Below are 22,051 nucleotides of genomic sequence, written 5' to 3' on the forward strand. Positions count from 1 at the left end.
GAAACTGAAGCACAGAGAGGTTAAAAAGTTATCTGAACTGGCAAATGACAGAGGCAGGATCGGAACCCAGGCAGTCTGACCCCAGAGTCAGCCGTACATAGTACTTGACTCTACTGCCTCAGTTGCGCAAGTGGGTGAGACAGTCAGCCAGCCGCACCAGATTCAGGAGTGGGAGGAGTGGAGTGTGTCACCAGGAGAAGCTCCTGGAGGCTCCCTGAAGGTGGCATTTGAGCCTAGACCCGAAGGAGGCCAGGCAGTGGGAATTGAAGGAATTCTGGGGAAAGAATGTTTTGTGGAGGGATAAGAGTCAGTGCTTAGGCCCTGAGGCAAGGGCGTGTTTGACAGACGAGTTCAGGAAATAGCCAGGAGGCTACCTGACTGGGGTGGAGAGCAAAGGGGGGAGTAATAAGAGATAAGGTCAGAAGGGGGGGGTGAGGAGGGAGGAGAACACCTCTCCACCCGTCTTCAAGATCAGTGTGTGTGTTATAAAAACCATGAGTATAGAATGCAAAATATGCATGCTTTTCAAAGTTCAAAGGTGAGTCTTTTTTTCAAGCGGCCGCGAAGATGGCGGACATCCAGACGGAGCGAGCCTACCAAAAGCAGCCCACCATCTTTCAAAACAAGGAGAGGGTCCTGCTTGGAGAAACCGGCAAAGAGAAGCTACCTCGATACTACAAGAACATCGGCCTGGGATTCAAGACGCCCCAGGAGGCCATCGAGGGCACCTACATTGACAAGAAATGCCCCTTTACCGGTAATGTCTCCATCCGAGGGCGCATCTTGTCCGGCGTGGTGACCAAGATGAAGATGCAGAGGACCGTTGTCATCCGCCGAGTCTACCTCCACTACATCCGGAAGTACAACCGCTTCGAGAAGCGCCACAGAACATGTCAGTGCACCTGTCCCCCTGCTTCAGAGATGTCCCGATTGGCGACATTGTCACCGTGGGTGAGTGCCGGCCCCTGAGCTAGACTGTGCGCTTCAACGTGCTCAAGGTCACCAAGGCCGCGGCACCAAGAAGCAGTTCCAGAAGTTCTGAGCTGGCTACCTGCCCCCACCCAAACCAAATAAAGTTATTTTCTCAGTCACAAAAAAAAAAAAAAAAAGTTCAAAGGTGAGACTTGAAGGCAGTGTGCTTATGGACCCTCCCCTGCGTAAACATTCTCTCCCTCTGTCAACCTTCCCTGACCAGCTCTGAGCGTCCATGTGAGGGAGCCACACAGGGGTGGAAACTGGGAAATGGTGGTGTGAGTGACAGCGACCAGGTTTCTAAGCAGAGCCTCTGGGCCTGAGCCTGGGAGATCAGCACCACCGCAGGGCTCTGTGGAGGACTATGCTACCGGCTTCCTCCCAGCCAAGATCCGAGTTTAGTCAATGAGGCCTAAAAATAAAATCCGTAGTCTGCTCAGGCTTCCAGGCCCTGGTCATCACCACAGCGAATAGTCTCTGATTCAAACTGAATTTGATAAGCCCTCAGACACACCTCTGAAACCAGCCTGGAAACGGTCCTTTCCTCAGGGCCACTGTGGGCCTGCTTTGAGATCCCGTTTGACCTTGTAGGTGTAGATCTTGGATCTGCTTTGCCCTGGTTCGCCACTTGGGTTCTTTTTCTGGCAGAGGAGGGGGGAGGCTGGAAGGGAACTTTGGTATAGCTCGTGATTCCGTGGAAAACCAACACTGGGTTCAGTTCAGAGTCCAGCCAGGCGCTCAGTTTGTTTTTGGCTCATGTCCCCATTCAGGGGGCAGCCTCCCAGTGTTCCTTTCTTTTCAATAGTTAAGCTGGTCATAGAGGGAGTTGAATATGATGCCATGCCGGCCTGCAGGGGTGAACGGGGGCAATAGAAAGCCCAATGCCGTGATAATAGCCATCTCTGTGAACAGGACACCAGGACCAGTAGTTGTCCTTGCCCTCGGGGGAATGAAATCCAGGCTTAGGGGTTTAGACACCTTGAAGTTTCAGGACAGTCTGACTCTAGAGTCCATTGTCTCTTTATCAGAGTCCCTACAAGAATATGTGAGCAACTTGCTTTGTTCTGGGAGAGGAAGAAGCTGCAGGTTTCGCTGTATTTTTAGGCATACATTTAATTTGTTCAAAAATTAAATCGCCTGTGAAACTTACTGCTGTGCTCTAAGGATGTGGAGACCAGTCTATGTGTGGCCTTTCCAGGACTCATCATTCAACCTAACCAGGGAATTAGGGAGGAGTAGTTGTGAGTCAAACATTACAGAAAGTCAGAAGAGGGAACAAATTAACTGTTTCCAGAGGGGGTGACATTTGTCCAGGTATTCAACAGCAGCAAGCCTGGACTGGGTGCTACTGGGTGGCTGGCTTAAAGTATCACAGCTCTGTCCTCAGTGCAATATTTCTGGTTTGAGGACCCCTACATCAAAATTGTCCCGGTGCTTGTTAAAATGTGAATTTCTCCCTTCTCTGGAGGAGAATCAGAGTTGGATAACGCAGGGCTGGGCGTAGCACCCAGGTGGAGCTGACGCACACTCAAGTTTGCCAGGTGAATGGGGGGGAGAAATCCTTCTAGGCCGGAGGAACAGCATGGACATGGTTTGGGAGTCCTTCGTGGCCTGCAGACACTGGAGTTGCAGTTCAAGGCTAAGTTCTGGGAGGAGAGGAATCCTGTCCCTACTGTTTATCACCTGGGGCCTGGAACACAGTAGGGCCTGGCAAACTTGAGTGTTCATTAGATTCACCTGGGTGCTAGGCTGGTTCCCAAAATGTGTCAGGAGAGTCAAAGGGAAAAACAAAGACGTCAGAGGAGGGAAAAAAAGTGTTTCTAAGGGGATGAAAACTTTCAAAAAGTTGTCCTGGAAAGGCAGCTCCATCTAACAGGGCGTTGGGGAAGTGGCCGCTTCAGGGAAGGGCAATGAATCCTGAGGCTGCAGCTAGGGAGATGGCAGGAAGCGCCTTCTCGCCTCCCAGGCGGACTGGAGGCATGAGGTCACCTGGCGCACCGCCAGTAGCAGCTGCGTGGCCGCGCCCGCGCTGCGGCGGGAGGCGGTGTCAGGCTCAGGCTGAGGCTCCGGCCCCGGCCCTGGGATGGGTGGTTCGGAGACCCGCTCACAGCCTGCGTCTAGGCCACGCCCCCGAGCATGGACCACGCCCCCTGTCGTTCTCCCTCACCCGAGGCCACGCCCCGGGGCCCGGCAGTCCCATTTCCTCCAGCGAGTTCCGAGACTCCGGCCCGGGCCCGCTCCCAACGAGGCCCCGCCCCAACAGGCCCCGCCCCCTCCGCCCTAACAGGCCCCGCCCCTCCCGTGGCTAGAAGCCGCTTGGGCTGCGGCCGCTCCAGAGTCGCGCGCGAGGCGTGGGGTGGTGCTGAGCAGCAGAGGTTGAGGCGAGCTCTACGCCCGGACCGTCCAGGAAGGCGCCGCGCGGCGGGAGCCCACACCGAGCATCCCCGGAGCAGAGGCAGCCGCCGCTACCGTTGTCCGTGGAATCTCGTCGATCCGGCCATGGCGTTGTCGATGCCGCTAAACGGGCTGAAGGAGGAGGACAAAGAGCCCATCATTGAGCTCTTCGTCAAGGTGAGCGCTTGCCTGCCGTCCGCCCCGCTCAGTCCCCAGCGCCAGCGGGGCTGCCGGGGGCGGGGTCCCTGGGCTGCGTCTTTAGCCCCCGCACCCCGAGGCGCTCCCCGTGGCGCCCGGCACCCGGGGCTGAGGGGCAGCGCTGCTCGCGCCCCCGCCCATTGTGTCGGGCTCACCCGCTCCTTCCCGCCGCCGAGGTCGGTCCAGGGAGCCAGAGTGGGACCCGGACCCCCGAAAACTAGCACTCGGGGCGGGTCGTCACCGCCTCCAGCCGCTCGGGTGCCGGCGGACGCCAGACCGTGGTCCCGCGTCCGGGTGGGACTAGCTGCTCCCTCTCGGGCCCTAGAGTTCCCGGGGCCAGGACTGGGGTGCGTCCGGTCACCGACCTCCGTCTCGCGCGGGGCCTCGACCCCCCCACTCCACCCAGCAGAAGCCTCGAGCCAGTGGTGAGATGAACTGAACTTCTTGGGCGCTTTCTGAAAGAACATTTCTCTCCCCGCTGGTGTGAAACTAACTTTAATTTTCCATGCAATCTTAAATTTTTTTTTTAGAGTAGACATTCCTGGCTTCCGGAAAAGCCCGAGATTCCCAACTTGGGTTTTCCTGCTTTGGGTATTTTACCACCATCTGGTTTTCTTGTTTCTCAGACGCGGAATGTTTCGTATGATGCAACATTTTGGCTGCTCCCCTCGGTGTTGCTGCCTCCGGGAAAGATTGTGTGTGCTCTTTTGTTTTGAAAGAAAAACTGAGGAGGGAAAGAATTCATAACTTGCTTGGGCTTTAAAGGGTCGATTTCCCCCTCTGGTCTCTTTAACTGTTATATCCTGGAATTACCTTATTTGCTTACCAATACTACCCCTGTCCCTTTCTTTGTTTTCTTTAATATTTTTCATTTGAGCAAAGGAGAGAGTAGACGTTAGAAACATCTGGACCCAGCTGCCTTCCTCAAAACTTCTTTAAGCCGGGTGCAGGAGGCAGCTGATCCATGGTACTCTCTCATGACGTTTCTATCTCCCTGTCCCTCTCCTTCCTCTCTCTCAAATCAATAAAAATATATTTAAAAAACTCTTAAAAACCCTCTAGATTCTCTTAGTCACTTACTTCAGCAGACTCATTCAAAGCTGGGCTCGGAAGGAATGTTAACGGGAATCCAGAGCAATTTTGTTCCTTTTTTCCTGAGTTTTTATTTTAACGAAGGGTGTGTTTGAGGCATGGAGAGAAGAACTGATCTGCAAGTGATCGGAACAGTGTCTGTTTTAGGATTTTGTTTAGGTTACCAGTTTTAGAAAGATTTTGGTCTAGGGAACTGAAACAGGAGATAGGTATAGAAACCCCAGAATATCTTAAAAGAGTCTCAGTTACTTTGGGTGGCAGATAAGAGTATTCAGAGGTGCAGAGAATGTAGGAAGGAAGCTGAAATAAGAGAAAGAGTGGAAGGCAGCATTGAGAAGGGAGGTGGGGGCCAGAGATTTGTTAAAATTTTTTACTGAGCTAGGAATAGGAAGGAATTTCCATACACTCAAAAAACAGTATATCTACCAAAAATCTAAAAATAATGTTATCCTTAATGGTGAAACTTTAGAAGTAGCATTAAATTTAGAATCTGATAAGGATACTATCAGTAATGGTTTCTTTTCAGTATTTTACTGGAGGTCCTAGTCAATACAATACTAGTAAGACAAGAAAAATGAGGTGTATGAATTAGAGAGGAAAAGAACAATGCTTAATGCCCTGCTTACTATTTTCTTTTATATTTTTACTGATTTTTAGAGAGAAAGGAAGCGGGGGTGAGGGGTTGGGGGGGAGAGACATCATTAGCTGCTTCCTGCATGACCCCTACTTGGGATTGAGCCGAAATGGGGCATGTGCCCTGAATGGATTGAACCAGCAACCTTTCCGTGCATGGGACAATGCCCAATCAACTGAGCCATTCTGGCCAGGGCCCTGCTTACTATTAATTTAGCCGTTAAATTAGAAGGAGAGGCGGGCTGGTGTGGCTCAGTGGTTGAGCCTTGACCTGTGAACCAGGAGGTCATAGTTTGATTCCTGGTCAGGGCATATGCTGTGATTGCGGGCTTGATCCCCAGTAGGGGTCGTGCAAGAGGCAGCTGATCAATGATTCTCATCATTGATGTTTCTATTTCTCCCTCTTCCTCTCTGAAATCAATAAAAATATATTTTTTAAAAAAGGAGAGGAACATGATTCCTTGTTTCCCAAATTTGAGTCATTTGCATACCCCTTCCCAGCTTTCCATATTTGTGTTAGATCAGTATTATGATATTATTGTTTACTAAACACAATTCACTTAAAAAAAAAATCCTCACCTGAGGATATGTCTTGATTTTAGAGAGAGAGGAAGGGGGCGAGAGAGAAACATGGGTGGAAGAGAGAACCATCGATTGGTTGCCTTCTGCAGGTGCCCTGATTGGGGATCAAACCCTCAACCTAGGTATGTGCTCTGACCAGGAATCGAACCTGCAACTTTTGTTGTACGGGATGACACTCTAACCAACTGAGCCACTTGGCCAGGCCTCTACAACTCACTTTTTAAGAAACAGCTTATCCTTAAGTAATAATTCCTGTGAAACTATGGATTAGGTGTGATGATTATATTATAAAGATAAAGTTTGTGAACCAGCTAAAAGCATCCTGTTTATCACTAGTTGTAAGCCTTTCTCACTGGCCTTGTCGGCAGAGAATCAGGGTTCAAGTCACATTTCTTCTTCTTTTTTTTTGTTAATCCTCACCCAAGGATATTTTCCCATTGATTTTTAGGGAGAGTGGAAGAGAGAGGGAAAGACAGAGAAACATCGATGTGAGAGAAACGGCCAGGGCCCAAGAAGATGGTAACCAAGTTACGTGCCCTTGACCGGGATGGAACCTGGGACCCTTTGGTCGTCAGGCCGACGCTCTGTCCACTGAGCCAGACCAGCTAGGGCTCAAGTCACATTTCTTTACTCACTGGCTTGGTTTCTTTGGGCAAGTGGTTTTTTCCCTCTTTGAGACTTACTTTCGTTTCTTAAGTAAAAGGCGAAATGTTTTCTGTTGCCCGGTGATTGAGTATAGGCAAAACTTTGTACTGATGTAAACCAGGAGAGTTGTTTCAAAGGAGAAAAAAGGTAGGGGGGCAGATAAATTGTGGTAAAGAGTATTTTTCATTTCTTCTCAAAACCTATGTGCGGAAAATGCAAATGGGGGAAAATACCTTTGTAAATATAGTTATTTTGAAAGCAGTGAGGGGGCAGAGGCCATGGTTGCCCAAAGTGGTATTTTAAACCGTATTAATTATTCTGCCAAAAGGTTTCTGTAGCAGAAAACTGTTATCTAGCCCTAGCGGGTTTGGCTCAGAGGATGGAGCGCCGGGCCTGTGGACTGAAGGGTCTAGGGTTCAAGTCCGGTCAAGGGGACATGCCTGGGTTGCAGCCTCAGTCCCCAGTAAGGGGCATGCAGGAGGCAGCCAGTCAATGATTCTCTCCTTGTTGGTGTTTCTATCTCTCCCTCTCCCTTCTTCTCTGAAATCAATACAAAAAATAAATAAAAAGAAAACTATTATCTCAACTTAAAGTCCAAGTGAAAAACATCGAGCCTACCTAAATTTAGATAGCTTTAAATTTAAGAGAAATAGGCTAGGATCTTCCCAACTAGTGTGACTGCACGCAGAGCTGCATTTCCCTTCCTGGGGAATATTGTTTTTGGAGTCATTTGCCCATGAGCCCAGTGACTCCCCATCCCCTGTATAAGAGCAGTTGTCTGTTTTTGTGTGTTTACCTCAACACTGTTAGGACAGGAACCTTCCCAGCAGTAAAGAGGCTTACAAAGTCAGTCATCCTCAACAGTGAGGATGCCCACTCCCTCCACCCCGAGGGACGTGGGAGGTGTATAGATTTTGATAACACCAGCCCCAGTTGGGATCTACCAACCAAGAGGGTGAAGTTCAAACTCTTTAGCAAGGTCTTATCTGACTGCTATCTGGGTTTCTAATCCAATTTGTTCACTTACTAATCGTGTGTTTCAAGACCTGTTGCTTAAGCCTTTCTGTGCCTCATCTGCACAGTTGAGTTATTAATAGACCAAACTCATGGGATTAAATTAATGAATATATACGGCATAGAACAGTGAATAGTACACAGTAAGCAAGTAAATGCTAATTGTGTGTTATTTTGAACCCGGTACCCTTCTGTCTGCAGTCTGATGCTCTATCCACTGAGCCAAACTGTAATTTTGTATGTACATATTTAGTTACAGATTCTCCTATTAGATAGTAAGGAATTGGGGTGGTGGTGGTTAAAAAAAAAAAAAAAGAAATCTTGTGCAAGAGTGGCTTAACACATAAGAATAGCTGTTTCTTCTGAGATATTTGGCAGGGTTTCTAATGTGCTTGGACCCTGGGGCAAGACTGCTTGGCTTGGATCTGGCTTCCAGGAGTGTCAGGCAAATTTTATAAGTACTCAGTGCCTTATTTTCCTGATCTCTAATATCAGGATATAATAATGACACTTTTATAGGGTTCCTGAAGGGATTAACTGATAATCTGTGTTTGTTTTTTTCCTGTTAATCCTCACCCGAGGACATTTTTCCATTGTTTTTTAGAGAGAGTGGAAGGGACAGGGAGAGACAGAGAGAAACATTGATGTGAGAGAGAGACATATAGATTGGTTGCCTCCCGCACGTGCCCAACCTGCAACCAAGATACGTGCCCTTGACCAGTAATGGAACCCATGACCCTTCAGTCCCAGGGTTGATGCTCTAACCATTCAACAAATTGGCCAGGGCAGACAGTATATTATTCTTAAATGTGGCCTTCACCTGGCCGGGTTGCTCAGTTGGTTGAGTCACATCCCATACAACAAAAAGGTTTTGGGTTAAATTCCAGGTCCGGGCACATTCCAAGGCTGCAGGTTTGATCAGGTTGGGGTGCTATGGGAGGCAACCAATTGATGTTTCTCTCGAATATCGATGTTTCTCTGTCCCTCTCCCTCTCTTTCTCTCTCTCTCTCTCTCAAAAAAAATATCTTCAGGTGAGGATTACAGAATAATGTGGGCTTCATTACTGTAATAGGATTCAGGGACTAAATCCTTGAAATTACATAGAAGATTCTGTGTGAGTTTTTTCCCCACTACAGATTCCTAATCCAAGGATTAAGAGCCAGTTTTCTAAAAACAGTAAATGGTGGCATTCTGATTGTCAAGCGTAATTCATATAAGTAAGGTATAGAAGGGTTTGGGCTATGATCACTAAAGTCACTTCCATCTGATTATCTGTGACTTTTACTGGCATGAGCTAAGTGTCTAATACTGTGTTAAGTACTGTGGGAGTTATAAGAAGCTATTAAATATTTCCTATCTTTAGGTATATACATTTTATTGGAAAGAAAACAATACAAGATGGTTTGGAGTCAAGTGTGGTTCACATTAAGTTGGGCTAGGACAGTGGTCGGCAAACTCATTAGTCAACAGAGCGGCAAACAGCGGCTCGCGAGCCGCATGTGGCTCGCGAACCGCAGTTTGCCACTGGGCTAGGAAATGGTTCAGAAAGATGAAAGTAAGTTTGAACTTGATCTTGAAAAAGTGGGTAAAGTAGGTGGATTGGGGATAGCCAAGAATGGCAGTGTTAGTTATGACTTCATCTGTAAACTCCTTATGCAGGAAACAATATATAGATTGAAACTTGAAAGAAGAAGGATCCAGGAATAAATTAAGTCCATAGTGCCAGGGAGACAAATTATTTAAAAGTTGACTATGAGACTTTTAAAACCTAACTTAGATTTTTGCTAATACATTTTTTTTTTTTTAAATATATTTTATTGATTTTTTTACAGAGAGGAAGGGAGAGAGATAGAGAGTTAGAAACATCGATGAGAGAGAAACATCGATCAGCTGCCTCCTGCACACCCTCCACTGGGGATGTGCCCGCAACCAAGGTACATGCCCTTGACTGGAATCGAACCTGGGACCCTTCAGTCCGCAGGCTGACGCTCTATCCACTGAGCCAAACCGGTCAGGGCTTTGCTAATACAATTTGCTAGCCTCGTTTATTCTCTCAACTCTTCCCTGTTCAACAACTCTATATTCAACAATTTCCCAGTGGATTTGGGAAGGTGTGAATGGATCATACAGGCGGGCAAACTCTTAGCTGTTTTGCCAGTATAAAGTGGGAGTTCTTTATATTTTGTTTCAAGAGCAGGCTTCAAACCTCCTCTTTTTAAAAAGCACGGACAAATGAAATAAATTTTCTATAGGAAATGATGCTGAGAACTTTGTTCTAATAATTGAACAAAAACTAACTCAACATCAATAGAATGCTACCTTGGATGTAATTGGTTTATCATTCATTTGAGGATTTCAGAAGGGAAAATTCAGGAGATAAAAATGAATGTAAAAAAGTGAAGTGTTCTTGCCAAGTTTTGTCTAAGATGTTACTGAAGATCTAACATTGCTGCCCTAGCCGGTTTGGCTCAGTGTATGCAGGCGTCCTCAAACTACGGCCCGCGGGCCACATGCGGCCCGCCGAGGACATTTATCCGGCCCGCCGGGTGCCGCTGCCTGTCCTGCTTAGCAGCCAACTCGTCCCAGGCCTGCAGTGCGCATAGGAATTTGTTCATAGTTTTTTTTTTAGACTATAGTCCGGCCCTCCAGCGGTCTGAGGGACAGTGAACTGGCCCCCTGTTTAAAAAGTTTGAGGATCCCTGGAGCATCAGCCTGTGGACTCAAGGGTCCCAGGTTCGATTCCGGTCAAGGGCACATGCCTGGGTTGTGTGCTCAATCCCCAGTAGGGGACGTGCAGGAGGCAGCCAATCAATGATTCCCTCTCATCATTGATGTTTCTATCTCTCTCTTCCTCTCCCTTCCTCTCTGAAATAAATAAAAATATATTTAAAAAAAAAGATCTAACATTGCTACTCTTAATAAAGGTGGTAATTCCGGTTAAATGAAAAACATTTGAGAGAAAGGGACCCCATATGGAAAAGAAACAGGAGACTTCTGAGCCAAGGGGACTGAACACAGGAAAAACCTAACACAGTATGAATAATATTAGGAAAGAGGCAATGCGGCGGACCTGGCTGTCACTGAAAGTCACATGTGGTTTGGAGGGATGCTTGCAGAGTTGCTTGGATGATGAGCAAGATTTTCCCGCTTCTGTTTCATTAGAACTGTGGAGGCTCACTGGTGTCTCCTAAATAGGGAATCAATGAGTCCATAAAAGGGAAATGTGTTAGGCAGGATGGCAAGTGTGATTAAGACAGGAAATAAGATTTTGATCAAGTAAGGGAGTAAGTTGGGATGGGTGTGCCTATTTTAGAGGCTGTTGTAGAGAGTGGAAAGGGAGTTTCTGGAGGAAAATGACATGTAGGCCATGATTACAAATCATCCAAGTACGATTTAACAGAAATCTAGATTTAATTTAGGGCATCGGTTTGTCAATTCTCTTGGAACCTTTATTTTTTTAAGTATGTTTTTATTGATTTTAGAGAGAGAGAGAGGAAGGGGGAGAGATAGAAACATCAATCAGCTGTCTTGAGCCCACAACCTGGGCATGTGCCCTGACCGGGAATTGAACCGGTCACCTTTTGGTGGGACGATGCTCAAGCAAGTGAGCCACACTGGCCAGGGCTCTCTTGGAACTTTTAATCCTGTTGTCCTTTTTTGAGACTTGGCTTTTATCCCTCAGTGCTCAGTACCAAGTATTGGTACAAAGAATATCCATTCGCCTTATTTGGTTTGTTACTTTCCTTTATTTAAAATATAAAACCAGGAGACTGTATTAGTCTAAATTTGTGAAAATAACAACTTAGTGTAGATAAATAAGACTATATCTGATAGTTATGCCAAAGATTGACTAAGAGGATTTTAATGGTAATGTTTTGAAGAAGTAATGATATTAGAAGCAGGGCCATGTTCATCAAACATATATTTTTGTCTCAATAGATTCCCCCCCCCTTTTTTTGTAATAAAATTATTACTTCCAACTTTACATGTGAAATAATTCCTTTTTATGAAAAAGATTTAGTTTTCATTATAATAGAATTGTAAAAATGTCAGTTATCTGTAATAATCTAAGTATTGAAATTTACCACCATCTAGCATAGCTATTTATTGGATGTGTGAGAGAAGAAAAAAAGAATCTGAGCAAGCACTGGAGAATATAATATCAAACAATTCATTGAAAGCAGAGGTAATTAACTTTTAAAGCTATGTGAGTTCTGTGCATGTTTTCCTCCTTTAACTACTTCATTCCTACTTCAGTTACTTTATTTTGGACATTGAGACCAGATGGTAGATTACCAGGGTGAAAGTTCATGAAAAACTAAAGACAGCCAAATTAGTCTGTTGTGCTGCTTGGTTAAATCGAAGAGTGGTAGCTGTGAGACCAGACTACATCTAATCGAGAGAAAAAGAAGGTGGTGCCCTGGCTGGTGTGGCTCAGTTGTTTAGAGCATCACCCCGTGTGCCAGAAGATCTCGGTTTGATTCCTGTTCAGGGCACATGACTAGGTTGTGGATTCGATCCCCTCCCATCCATGTATCTGTCTCATGTCAATGTTTCTCTCTCTCAAATAAAAAAAAAAAAAAAAAAAAAAAAAAAAGAAGCTTGCTATTTAAATGAAAATTTGGCTTTGAACGTACATATACCCAAGACTAAATTGAAGAATTTTTAGACCTGGTGCGGTTGCTCAGTTGGTTCAAGTATTGTCTTGATATGCCAAGGTTGCAGGTTCAATCCCCCCTGCTCCCTCAATCAGGGCACATGCAAGAATTTACCAATGAATGCATAAATAAGTGGAACAACAAAATTGATGTTCCTTTTCCTCCCTCCCTCTCTGAAATAAATAAATTAAAAAAATAATTAAAAAAAATTCGGACATAATCTTATGAAGACTGAAGTTTTATATTATTTGATGTTCTAGGTCACAGCATATTTTAGTTAACACAGGAATTTAAAATTTTGGTTTAAAAATTAGGGATTGTTGATTCTTCATTAACTCATGTAGAAATTGCTGCTAATCCTCAATAACAGCCTTCATTTACATTTTGTAATTGTCAGCCAGAGCCTTGATTACAAATATACTTAAAAAAAAATGGCTTAGCATAAATAGTAGCTAACCTTAGTCTGTCTTAGTTTAAATATTGGCCCTAAATTTGAAAAATAATTTCGTTTCCTTTTTGCTTCCTAGTATATTCATTTGTATGTATTATGCTCTTTTAAAATGTTTTTTTTTTTCAATTATAAAAGTTACACGTTTACTGTAGACAGCTTAAAATAAAATAAAAATCACTTAAAACCTTCCTTCTAGAAGGGGCTGCTATTACTATTTTGTTATATGTCCTTTATAAACTTTCATGAATTATTACTTTTTAAAATATTTTTATTGATTTCAGAGAGGAAGTTAGAGGGAGGGAGAGAGAGATAGAAACATAATGATGAGAGAGAATCATTGATTGGCTGTCTCCTGCACACCCCCACTGGAGACCGAGCCTGCAACCTGGGCCTGTGCCCTTGACCGGAATCGAACCTGGGACCATTCAGTCTGCAGGCCGTCGCTCTATCCACTGAGCAAAACCGGCTAGGGCTTGCATGAATTATTGATGAGAGTTTATGTATAATTATATATATATATATATATATATGTTTTTAATATTTTACAATTGATTTTTAGAGGGAGAGGGAGAGAGAGACAGAGACAGACATAGAAACATACATAGAAACATTGATGTGAGAGTGAAACATTGAACCCAAAACCCAGGCACGTGCCCTGACCAGGAATCGAACCGTCACCTCCCGGTTCATAGGTCGACACGCCACCACTGAGCCACGCAGGCTGAGCCCTGTTTAATCTTTGATGGAAGAAAGCAAGCTTTTATGTTGTGAAATCTGCCAACACCTAGAATTGCTCATATTATAGATATTTATTAAGTGGTTTGAAGGTATGCCCTTCTTTTGTGCTCTATAGGAGAAATCGGTTCTGAAAATACAGATTATTTTTTAATATTAATTGTCCCCTTTAATAGCTATGTAGTAGGTAAGTGATGATCACTTTATAGTTGGAGTATACTGTATAAGATACAGTCTTGCCTGGGAACAGTTGATTGCAGTATAGGGATCATAATAGAAACAAACATTTAATACTTTCTGTGCACTGAGTGCTGGAGAGAAAAAGGAACAAGAACAGGTCCCTTGTCTTCAAGAAGCTCGAAGTAAATGAGCCATGATGTATGATGGCTTTTTCCTATATGATACAGTCACTTTGTCTCATGTGCTTTTTAAAATCCAGTTGAAATAAGTCTATAAGAAATTATTTATGTGGCAACCTAAATAAGATAATTGACTTAGAAATGAGTAAAATGCTTACATTGTATGCTAACAGAGGGAGGGTAGTTTGTATTACTGAATCTATTAAGTATGGTGTATTATCAGTTGTTTAAAGAAACTTTAAAAGCCCTGGTCAGGTAGCTCAGTTGTTTAGAGCATCATCCAAGGTTGCCCGTTCACTCTCCAGTCAGGGTACGTTCAAGAAGCAACTAATGAATGCATATGTAAGTGGAATAACAAATGTTCCTCCCTCCCTCCCTCCCTCCTTTCCTCTCTCCCTCCTCTCTCTCTCAAATCAATAAATATATTAAAAAAAAAAGAGTTAGGATGGCTCTGTACCATCTTTATAAAAACTTTATCTTTTCCCTCAATAATTAGTTGTGTCATAGTCTGTAATTTTAATAATTTTTTTAATTTATTAAAAATAAAATGGATACTTCTTGTCTCAAATCTTAAATGGACCCTGCTTTCTCTGATTCTTTATTGAATTAGACACAAACTCCTTTATCTGGCATTTAGAGTCTTTTCAGATTATGATCCCAAATTATGTCTCCAGGTTTGTCCCCCCCACTGCAGCTGCAAATCTACTCCATGCCCTGTATTTCTCTGCCTTCATGGAAGATTGTTGCTGGTGTTACTGTCATTTGAAATGTTTTTGGCTTCTTCAATCTCTCCCCCCACCTCCAATTTCTGCTTGCTAGAATAATATTTGTACTTCTTTCATGCAATCATTTAACAAATATTGAGACATTGTTCTAGTGGCTTGGATATATCAATGAACATTATGGCGTTCATATTGAATTATGGGAGACAAACAATACATGTATATCTACTAATGATAAGTGCTCTGAAGAAAAATGAAGCAGGATAAGGAGTATAGAGAATGAGAGGGGGTGCTGTGTTCTGTTTAACAGGACATTCTGGTGGCCTTATAGAGAACAGCACATAGGAAGGTAAGGACAGAAGCAGGGAGACTAATTAGGAGACTATTTATTAATTCATGCATGAGATGATGGTGGCTTGGACTAAGTTGAAAAGTAGTCTGATTCTGGATATATTTATAAGATGGAGATATATTTCTTTTGATGGATTGAATGTGAAATGTGAGAGAAAGGAGTCAAAAGTGATTCTGGGATTTTTTTGTTCTTAACAGTGAGAATAATGGAATTGCCATTAACTGAGATGGGAAGGTGAGGAAGAACTAGTCCTGATGGGGGAGGTGGGGATCAGAAGTTTAGTTTTTGACATGTTAAATTTGAATGTGTTAAGAACGCATGAAACTGTCTTTTTCCTGGGGTTGCACTGCTGTCCAGTGAGCATGTAGTGAAGCCAGTACTACGAACTACAGCTTTGCTTTACCTTGGTGCAATTTTTTTGGAGGATGGGGAAGAAAAAGGAACTCCCGGAACCTGTTGTTTAGTAGGAGAGGCTTATGTTAAAGAAATACATAAAGACAGTATATAAGTACATTAAGGACAAGAACAAGGCATCTTGAGAAAGAATGAGAGGAATCTCAATTTAGATGGGAGCTCCGTGGGGGCTTCTGAGAAATTATATGTAGGCTGAGTAATATTAGGAAAATGAGGGGTAGAGCATTCCAGGCTGGAGGAATTAGCATATATAAAGCTGGAGATAAATTCAACAAATTGAGGCTGTGCCTGGAATAGAGAACAAAAGTGAGGTGTAGAGTGAGTAAATAGATGGGCTGCATCATGGAGGTCCTTGTATGTCATGTGAATTTTATCCTTAGTATAAAGAGCATTTCTCAACAGGGTTTAGTAAGGAAGGGAGTGTCATGGTTTTTTTTTTTTTTTTTAAATATATTTTTATTGATTTTTTACAGAGAGGAAGCAAGAGGGATAGATAGTCAGAAACATCGATGAGAGAGAAACATCGATCAGTTGCCTCCTGCACACCTCCTACTGGGGATGTGCCCGCAACCAAGTTACATGCCCTTGACCGGAATCGAACCTGGGACCTTTCAGTCCGCAGGCTGACGCTCTATCCACTGAGCCAAACCGGTTTTGGCATGTCATGGTTTGATTTGCATTTTAAGATGAGTAGTTTGACCACTCTGGAAAATGAATTAAAGAGAGGCAAGAATAGAAACGTTGAAAACTAGTTGGAGGCCATTGCAATCCAGAAAGATGGTGGTGGCTTGGATTAGGGTGATGATGGAGAGAAGAGAATGGATTTGAGATAAATTTTGAAGGTGGAGTCACTAGGAAGATATTGAAGAAGGAGTTGTTTGAGAGAGAGCATTGTGAGAAATGACTTAGGTTTCTAATTAGAATCACTGGTTGATGAGATGCCTTTTATTAATAGGGAGGGGGAGAGAATTTTCAGTTTTTGACTTGAGTTTGACATGACGGAGATGTCAAGTGATGTCTACTAGAAAGTTGGATATACAGATCTCATGCACAGAACGAAATTTGGGACTTGATATATAGTATTTAAAGCGTGGATGAGTGAAGAGTAGGGAGAATGCCCAGGACCAAATTCTGAGGAACTTTCAATACTTAGAGGTTAGGTAATGTAGAAGCTGACAAAGGAGAACTAGGAGGAATTTCAATAGAGCAATAATGAATGGGAAGACGAAAACTTAAAGAGCGAAGTGCCAAAGAAGCTAGGAGAGGCTTTTAAGAAGGAAGGAGTGACCAGTTGTGTCAAGTAAGATGAGTATCTACACACCATCATGTCAGAAGGGAAGATATTTTCCACGAGTCATAATTCACTGACTGGAAGATCTGTTTTGTGTATGTATATTTAGAATTGATGCTTATTCCCACTGACTTATATTTTTGTTGCATACCCAAATGGAGAATATAGAAGAAATATATAGAAGAGTATTTCATAGTTAATTAAAATAACATAAACATTTATGGGGTGCTTGCTATATACCATGCACTGTGTTAAGTGCATTACTTGTATTTAATTCTTTTGATTGTTCTTTAATGAAATGTTTGCTGAAGGAGTATACAGAGGCTTCCCCCATCCCCTCTGCAGAGGGCTGGTTCCAGAGGAGGCTGGTGGGAAAAGAAGAAGCATTTTTGGGAAAAGCAAATGCTTATTAAATTCATAGAAATATTCATACAAGAAGCCAGAGAAATAGGCTGAGAGTATAATGCAAGTCATTGGGTTCAGTTCATATTTGCTGTTTTGTTTTAGTGCCTCAAAACGACTCTTATTTTAGATTGAAATGAACAGATTTACTTTTTTACCCCTTGCAAAAGAAATCAAATGGAGAATCCACAACTATGATCTGGCTCCACGTATGTGTCTTGACTGCCACTAGGATGAAGACTTGCAGTCTTTGTCCTGAAGACTCAGCAGGGACCCCTATGCTACATGATGGGGTTGCTTTGGTATTGCTTGTAAAAAGGTTCAAAAGTTACACCCAGGGAATGGTTGTTGACTTGAAATACCATTTGTGTTCCCCATGTAAGGCACTAAGTCAGGGGTCCTCAAACTTTTTAAACAGGGGCCCAGTTCACTGTCCCTCAGACCGTTGGAGGGCCGGACTATAGTTTAAAAAAAAAACTATGAACAAATTCCTATGCGCACTGCGGGCCCGGGACGAGTCGGCTGCTAAGCAGGACAGGCAGCGGCACCCGGCGGGCCGGATAAATGTCCTCGGTGGGCCGCATGTGGCCCGCGGGCCGTAGTTTGAGGACGCCTGCACTAAGTAGTCTATTTCAGATTTGAAGATGGTTAGAATTAATATTTCAAGTAGGCAATTGAGTTGTCATTTGGAAGAGTGGATATTAGTGTTATGTTGTCGTAGTGTAGCTGTTAAGAGCATGGTGTCTGGAGCCATGTACAGTGTTTCAATCCTGGTTCTACCTTTCACGAGCTGCTTGAGTGTCTCCACTGGGGTAATAGTATCTACCTCATGAGCTTTTGTAAAGATAAATGAGTTAATATGAGAAAAGTTCTTAGCGTTTGACACATAGTGAGCATTGTCATATTATTCTTCCATGGGCCTTTTGGAATGCTGAGTTAATTAAGATTGTATTGGCTCATGCTACTTAATATATTCAATATATGTGTTTTCAATCTCCAGGATGTTACTAAGAGAAGCATCTGCCAGGCTGTCCCTACAAACAGGTGGGGTTTCCATTTTTTTTTAAAAATATATTTTATTGATATTTTACAGAGAGGAGGAGAGAGGGATAGAGAGCTAGAAACATTGATGTGAGAGAAACATCGATCAGCTGCCTCCTGCACACCCCCCACTGGGGATGTGCCCGCAACCAATGTACATGCCCTTGACCGGAATCGAACCCGGGACCCTTCAGTCCACAGGCCGACGCTCTATCCACTGAGCCAAACCGGTTTCGGCTGGGGTTTCCATTTTTTATCAGAAGAGCAGGTTTAGTGCAAAAAACGTCCAAAATTAGACTTGAATTTATCCCTGAATTAACTTCAGTGAACCATGATCCAGCCGACACGTACTAGGTAACTAAAGGATGGTTAGATTGGACTCTGTCATCTTAGACCATCTGCCTCAGCAACTCTTTCTGGACTTGCAGCTAAAGCTGAGAGTTCATTTCAGAAGGAATGTTTTCCTTGTCTCCTTCCTTCCAACTCCTCCTCCCCCCCACCATCCCCCGACTTTCTGAGAGCACAAAAGAAGTAAAGAATAACCTATGGCATGTAGATGGGATCTAGTGGTTTTGCAGAAGTCCTTTTGAATTACGGATTTTGGCATATATATTTCACTTATTTCCCTGTGCTACTACATTTTACTGTTTTTTTAAAAAATATTTTTGTTGATTTCAGAGAGGAAGGGAGAGAGAGAGATAGAAACATCAGTGATGTCATAGAATCATTGATTGGCTGCCTACTGCATGCCCCCCACTGGGGACCGAGCCCATAATCCAGGTGTGTGCTTTTTTCCCCTCTTGAGGCATGTGCTCTCGACTGGAATCAAACCCAGGGCCCTTCTGTCCACAGGCTGACGCTTTATCCACTGAGCCAAACCAGCTAGGGCTCTTTTTAAATATATTTTTATTGATTTCAGAGAAGAAGGGAGAGGGAGATAGAAACGTCAATAATGGATGAGAGAGAATCATTGATCGGCTGCCTCCTGCATGCTCCCTACTGGGGATCGAGCCCATAACCCGGGCGTGTGCCCTTGACTCGAATCAAACCTGGGACTCTTTAGGCCGATGCTCTATCCACTGACCCAAACCGGCTAATTTAATCCTCATATAAACTCTGAAATAGGTGCTATCAACACTACATGGAAGCTTGGAGAGGTCCTTGCTGTGTGTGGTCGTGGGGCTAGCCAGTAGCAGCATTGGAATTTGCACCAAGGTCTTTGTGACTTGGAGCCTCACTCTTAACCACTAAGAGTTGTCGTTTTATCTTGTTTATATTCTTTTTCTCTATTTGAAAGTTGAATTTTATCTACCAGAGTTACTATTTGCTCTTTTCAGTCATCCTGCAAAATAAATAAGTAAATCAGGTTGTTTAAGCATATTTCTAAAACATGCTAACAACCAATGAGTCTTGATGGTTCTTTAAATGAGTTTGGTTGCTTTCAGTTTTTGGTTACATTGCAAAGGAAACTGTAAAATTTCCATTACCTCACCTCTGTGCATTTTGGGCCTGGTTAATTAGTATTTTATAAAGTCTTTAAAAAGCGTTGTTTATAAACTTGTTAAGGAACTTGACTTGACCATCACATATTTGATTTTAGAATTTTTTTCCAATTTAGAAGTGTCGGAGCACTCCAAGTTTAAAAAAAAAGTACTAAATTGTTAATTTTGTGTGTGTGTGTGTGTGTGTGTGTGTGTGTGTGTGTGTGTTTAACCTCTCCCTTTAGAGGAGCCTACACTACTAATCTTTGCATTGTTGATAGAAAAAAAGCAAGGAAGTTTCTTTTTGTGGAGAGAGGAAATGGCTGTTAGTTCGGGACTTTATCCATATTAGGTATAAACTAAATATAGACGTGTAATCCAGGAGTGAAGTCACATCTATAAAATTTCTTAAGCAGAGCTAATGAGATCAGCCAGTGCTTTGGGATCTGGGTTTTTTTTTTTGTTTTTTTTTTTTTGTTTCTTCTTTTTATTTAACTTTTGGCTCACTTAAACAGTTACCAAACTGTTGAGTCCTGTGGTCTGCTTCCCATTGTCCTTCAAAAAACCCAAATCATTTATTTACAAGGGATCTTTCTATAAAACAAACACACAAGTAAAACAACAACAACAAAAAAAAAACCTGCTTTGTGTATAACCACTTGCTTATTCCTTTTTGAAGCAGATCATTAATGTTTCTCTAGGTTTGTTTGTTTTTTTAACCTATGATTATTTTCGTATCATCAGTTCTTTTTTTAAGTTATTTTTATCCCTAAGTCTTTTTCACATATATTTTTACTGTGAGGCTAGACTCTTATTGTCTAGTGTAAAAAAACATGTTTTACTTAGTGTTTTCTTGGTTTATTCAGTTTTAAGTCAGATCTCAGTGTGGTCAAGCGGCAATAGGATTCTTCTGCTTGATTGGTTATAGATACTATAGAACAGAATGAAGGAATCAGTCTCCTGTTTATGGCCAAAACTCATGTTGTTCTCAAATAAGGACTTTTAAAAGCCCCCCGAAAGCATTGTTAAAATAACTGTTTTCAGCTTTTGTGCTCCTTCTCAGGGAGAGCCCTTTGCAAGCGTGCCAAAAACATTCGGGCACTTAGAAGCGTGCTATGCTTCTGAGGAGAATGATATACTTTTATGACATATTTTACTAGAAACATTTTGGAACATAATTAAAAAGTTGCCTTCCTAAATTGAGTTCAAACATCTTCCAAACCCTTCCCTGGCCCTCGGTAGAGCTAATCCTTCGTACTATTTGTCTGGAGCACTTTGTGCGTTTGCATGTTCTGCCACTCCTCTGAATTATTTTTCATCATCTGTGTTCCAGGCTAGACTGTGAATTCCAGGAAATCAGGGATCAGGGACTATTTTCTTTATCTTTTATATCTCCCACCTAACATAAATCTTGTTATTATAGGAAATAGCTCATTAATCCAATAAATATCTCTTAGTGTTTATTTCTGAGCAAATTGGTATGCATAGTCTGTGGATAGAAGCATGTAGAAGAGAGTATTATCTGTTTCTGGTGTTGTCTTATACCAGAGATAAAAATAATATTCCGTTGTTGAACTTAAGACATATAATTTGCTTACTAGACTGATAGCCATTGATCTAAACTTAACAGATTGGTTTAGAGGTCTAGAATCTCCAAATTACATAATGGAAGATGAGGTTCAAGTTGTTCTCATCTGTAAAGTGGGTGTGTGTCTTAGGATTGATATTCAATCTAATGCAGATTCATTTTATGTACTAAAGTAGGTGTTTAGGCTCAGACAGAAAGTTGAGATTTCAGAGTCAGATCCAGATAATTAAATTCTCATAATTAGCAGCGGTTTATTAGACAACACATATAAATGGAGCCAATAAAAATTCTCAGTGACAATGGGAGTAATTTGCCAGAAAAGTGAAAACTATTTCAAGAGTGAATATTTTCAGTAGAAAATTCAGTTTCCAAATGAACAACCTGAAAGATAAAGGGAAGGTTTTGTTTGTTGTGTAAAGTAAAAAAGATATAGAAGTATTCTTAGTTAGAATTTGCCTTTATCATATGTAAGGCATCTGTGCATGGAAACGGTAAGCAAAAATTTTAATAATAAGCAAGGTATCTAGTACTATTAAGGTATTTTAAATTTATTTTAGGCCAGCTGAAAAGAGAGACAAGAATTCTGAATGTTAACTTTTCAGTTTCAATGTATTGCTGAGTATATCATTTAAAAGAACAAACTTTGTAATATATTTTAATGAGAATTTTAAACATGGATAATTCAAAATAAAATACCAGTGAAAGATTCATGTTTATTGAGTGCTAATATTTTATATTAAAACATTCTATAGCATTTTCATGACTGCAGTTTTTCATTGTTCATTGTTATCATTATTAATCCACTGTTTGTAGTCATTTAGAGGTCCAAAATTTAGCAAACAATACTGTGATGTGTACCTTCATAGCCAATATTTTTGTACATAATAATATAATGCAATTCTGTTTTTAAAGTCCCTTACATATCTCATTTTCCTCTGAATTTGTTTTGTTAATTGATAGTGAAAGGAGGTGGGGGGAGAGGAGAAAGAGAGAGACATCTATGTGAGAGAGACACATTGACTGGTT

At 42.4% G+C, this 22,051-nt stretch overlaps 1 protein-coding gene and 1 pseudogene across 2 annotated transcripts in view; both read left to right on the plus strand.

Moving 5' to 3' along the window:
- Positions 1–551: 551 nt before the first annotated feature.
- LOC308243179 (small ribosomal subunit protein uS17-like) lies at positions 552–1,042 on the plus strand (annotated as a pseudogene). Its single transcript has one exon. The product of its transcript is annotated as a small ribosomal subunit protein uS17-like (transcript).
- A 2,237-nt stretch (positions 1,043–3,279) lies between these two features.
- Positions 3,280–22,051, plus strand: part of CLIC4 (chloride intracellular channel 4) — a 65,679-nt gene continuing 46,907 nt past the window's right edge. Inside the window, exon 1 of the mRNA XM_080654978.1 lies at positions 3,280–3,543. Within this exon, the coding sequence (XP_080511104.1) occupies positions 3,472–3,543 (72 nt within the window). The 5' untranslated portion in view covers positions 3,280–3,471. The remainder of the gene's footprint in view (positions 3,544–22,051) is intronic.

This window comes from Plecotus auritus (genome assembly GCF_963455305.1).
Source record: "Plecotus auritus genome assembly, chromosome: 2".
NCBI lineage: Eukaryota > Metazoa > Chordata > Mammalia > Chiroptera > Vespertilionidae > Plecotus > Plecotus auritus.